At 40.8% G+C, this 4,211-nt stretch overlaps 1 protein-coding gene across 1 annotated transcript in view; it reads left to right on the top strand.

Annotated features, from left to right (window-relative positions):
* Positions 1-2,137: 2,137 nt before the first annotated feature.
* The window catches only part of pfkfb4b (6-phosphofructo-2-kinase/fructose-2,6-biphosphatase 4b), a gene marked incomplete in the record, with an annotated part of 7,596 nt that continues 5,522 nt past the window's right edge, over positions 2,138-4,211 (top strand). Inside the window, 2 exon segments of the mRNA XM_035661768.1 lie at positions 2,138-2,336; positions 3,600-3,716. Of these exon segments, the coding sequence (XP_035517661.1) occupies positions 2,225-2,336; positions 3,600-3,716 (229 nt within the window).

The following is a 4,211-nucleotide window of genomic DNA, read 5'->3' as shown; positions in this document are numbered from 1 at the left end:
TGTACTGTGTGTGTGTGTGTTGAAGGTTAAGGAAATGTGTGTACATGGATTATTGCTTGAAGCTCTGAAGTGTAGTGACTTACTGATGGGATTAGTGCTGCTGACATGCTGACTGTCTCTGACAGCGGTGACCTCTGACCTCTGGGTGTGTTAACTGTTACAGTAGAGGATGAACTGTTAACACCGCTGTCCTCACACTCTGAATGGACTCATTTCTCCTCCGTAAGATACATCTTTACTACATTGTCTACGCCCCTGAATTTCTGGCCTTTAAAAGAGAGTGTATAGTGCCACCCGGTGTCACAATGATGACACTACATTAAGTCTCATTGGGCTGAGAACAAAGAACCCTTTAATGCACACTTCCAGGTTCATTACAAGTCAGGATGTTGCTGATGAGTTGCTGTGTAAGGTGTCGTCTGTGCTGGGCTGTTGTCAGCATTTTCTCATAAGTTTCCCCTCTGTTGTTTTGGCTGAATAAATGTGTTTTGGGGGGTTTGTACTGCTTGTAAAGAGAAAAACATAAATTCAAACTAACTGAACCTGAGACTTTGTGGAACCAGTTTTAGGTCATTTTTCAAACAAAAATACTAAACATTTGCTGATTTAAGCCTCTCAGAGTGAAGATCTGCTGCTTTTCTGTTTTATATGAAAACTGAATATGTTTGAGGTTTGAACTGTTGGTCAGACAAAACAAGCATTTTGAATGGAAATGGTTTTGTTTCGTCCAACAAACAAAACCTTGAATATCAAATGTACAGTTATAATAAACCGAGAGACAGATCCTTCCATTTGAGAAGAGTTTTTGAAATAAATTACCAAAATAATTATTGATTAATTTTCTGTCATTTTCTAATTATTTAGACCAATTAATGAATAATAAGAAAAATATTAAGCACATTAATCAGTTACGGCTGACATTTACATTGTTTTTACTGTTTTGTGTGTGGCTGACTTAAATAATAACAATGACTATTATTATTAATGATATTGGAACCAAATATTTGAACATATTTGTCTTATTCACAAGTCTAATAGAAGTTTATTGAAATCCTTGGTTGGCAAGACAGGATATCCTCTGTGTGTGTGTGTGTGTGTGTAGTTGAAGTTGTTGATGACTTTTGCCACTCGTAGACTGTGTGTGGGGCCCGTGTGTGGGTCGTGGCCGTGTAAAACTGTAGGTTACGGTGGTTTTCGTGATGATGTTTATGTTCTGAGCTCCCTGTAGTCAGCACGCCTTCCTCACCCCCGACCCGCCTCTCCTATTGGCTGCTGGGCCTCTCGTCTCCTTCTCTGATTGGTTGAGTTCTCGGATGCATTCACTGCCCATGTGTGCTGCATGTGAACAGCTGAACGCTTGTTTTTCTTCCTACATCTGCTCTCCTTGCTCTCTCCTCTCGTTATTACGGTAATATTTACCGGTAACAGCAGCGTTTTCTTAGAAAGGGTTTGGATGTGCTGCAGCTTATGGTCTGGATATTGTGCAAACATTTGTTAAAAGCATTCAAGGAATTGTTGCATTTACACCACAGAAAGTTCAGCGAAAACTGTAACAACAAAAAACAAAATGTGCAATAAAGAGGACGACAAAAACAAGTTCCCACCACACAACACGTATCTTTCTGTGAATAATGGTACATAAATAAAGGTGTCCTTCATTCGTGAATTGAGAGAGAGATTGTGTTTCTCTTTTGGATTTAACTATATATGCATGGACTGGTTGGAGACTTTCCATTATATTTTTAATCTCTGGATAAGCTAGTGAGTAGACATTCAGTTAGTCATTTTGTCAAACATTGTATTTCTGTCTATCTTTTGAATAAAATAATCAGAATCGGAACTACTTTATTGATCCCAGGGGGAAATTGGTTCATTATTATAAATGGACAGTTCCCAGTCTTAAAGTCTAAGTTCCTTTTGTGTGCACATCGCAAAACAAGTCTGTGATAATCCCTGGAAGAACACTGTGAAATAACACGACTATAATGCTGGCCAAGTTACATCCTGTACCTGGATCCTTGTTTTGCTCCCTCTCGCTCTCCGTTGCGCTCGGTCTCCAGTCGTTACGGTAATAAGAAACTGCTGTTTCTCAGCTGATATGTGACATCCTCCTCCTCCTCCTCCTCCTCCCCCCCCTGCAGCTTGCTGAATCAGACTGCCAGGGTTAGAGCCCACCGCCTCAGTGTCTCACTAGGAGGGTAACACCAATGATCCAGTATTCAGGATGTTAGACAACGAAGAGTTCATGCTGGAGACTTCCCCGCGGGAGCTCACACAGAACCCGCTCAGGAAGATCTGGATGCCGTGTAAAAACGGGCACATAGCTCAGAGACGGGGTAAGATGCAGCTGACCGGCAAGTGCCGCAAAGGATGTGACTGGGAGGTGATGTGGGGCATCTGCTAATACTCTATTATTTTATTATTCATTTTTCCCCATCATATTTTGTGTTATATATTTTTTTTTTTTTCCTGAGCCTTTATGAGATCATATAGATATTGCCTTTTACGCGCGGTTGTTTGAGGTGTTGCGCACTCATAAAGTGCAGAATATCGTCGCCTTTTTTTGGTGCTTCGCAGTGTTGCATCATGCTCAGCTTATATGGTTCATTTTTTCCCCCAAATGCCACATGCAGGGAGCTACATTTGAATCGCGCTTGAGGGAATAATTGCAAGCTCGCTGACATGATTTTGGCCATATGACGCTCACATGACTCAAATGCATCAATTTACCAAGGGCCATTACAAACAGCCAACACTGTCTGATGGTGGTGGCCCTTTGCTCTGGATGTGACGGTGAGCAGCTGTTTTTTTTCTTCTAGCCAGTTGCTCTCAGTCTGGTTTGCTCTCTTTGCAGCTGGGCTTATTTCTGCTGAGTCAAGCTCTGCTGGTTTCCTTTTAAAACAGGTTACAACTAGTCCAGCCCTGCATCCGGCACAAAACACTTCACCCTCTTCAACTTTAAGTCTAATAATGTTGTGTCTGGTGTACAGTGCTCACTGTAACATCATCCAGAATGCCTCATCATATTGTCTGTGCGTTAGGGAGTGTCTCAGTGGACAGGAGGATGCTGTCCTCTGAAGAAGTGCTCAGGGTTGTGACTGTTAATGTTTTTCTTTTTCTACAGGGAGGAATTTGGCACTTGGAGCTAATAACACTAGTGTATTAAAAATTACGGTTTTACATTACAAAACCTGCTGTCTACATGTTAATCTCGTCCTTATATTCAGCAGTTTGTTCATTTGTCATGCCTTATCTTTTCTCTGTTTAAGAGCCGCTCCAGAGCTCTGATAGGACATTAATACAAAATGCTGATAAGACGTCTAAAGAAGGATGTTGCTTGTTTTTTTTGTTTTTTTTTTCAGTGACTTGACAGTTTCAGTTGTAGTAATGGTATCTCTGCTCTCTGGAGGGGATTCTCCGTAGTAATGTGTGTCACTGTCACACAGAGTGATCTGAAAGTGTGTTCTCGCTGTCTAGTGTAATTAGGAGCAACCTTCAAGACTAATTAAACTCTTGAATGTGACAATATTGACAAGCTCAGCAAATTAAATGTGAGTGAGTTAAATCCATTAAAAATTCTCTCTCTCTCTCTCTCACAGTATGTATGACAAACTGCCCGACCCTCATTGTGACTGTAGGACTTCCAGCCCGAGGGAAGACTTACATTTCAAAGAAGCTCACACGCTACTTAAACTGGATAGGTGTGCCAACCAAAGGTACCCGCTACACACACACTTATATATTTACATATTACCTCACAGTTGAACCCGGCTAAACTCCCATCCTCTAAAATATCTGTAACAGAGTTCAATGTTGGCCAGTACCGGAGGGAGTGTCTGAAGATCTACAAGTCCTTCGAGTTCTTCCGTCCAGATAATGAGGAGGGTCTAAAAATCAGACGGTAAGTCTACACTGACTTTACTAGCTGTCAGTCTGTGTCATGCAGTGTGGGCCAACCAATATGCAATAACGAGACAGTGTGCAGGTACAGTCCAGCTAAAGACTCCACCCACTGATAATAACTCCTTCAAGTGGAAAGGAGGAACTGAACCTTTTATTTGGAATTAAAAACATTAGTGAACATTGTTATTCCCCAAATTGTACATTTGCAAACCAGATTTTTCTTAGAGATCAGAGATTCTTTGTGGTTTAACTGAGTTTTTGTACTTTACAAATTTGTGTACATTCATTATTTATATTATATATATATA

The sequence above is a fragment of the Morone saxatilis genome, unplaced genomic scaffold (genome assembly GCF_004916995.1).
Source record: "Morone saxatilis isolate NCDOM2014 unplaced genomic scaffold, NCSU_SB_2.0 Contig18, whole genome shotgun sequence".
Taxonomy (NCBI): domain Eukaryota; kingdom Metazoa; phylum Chordata; class Actinopteri; family Moronidae; genus Morone; species Morone saxatilis.
This window is presented reverse-complemented; position numbering and strand designations above follow the sequence as displayed.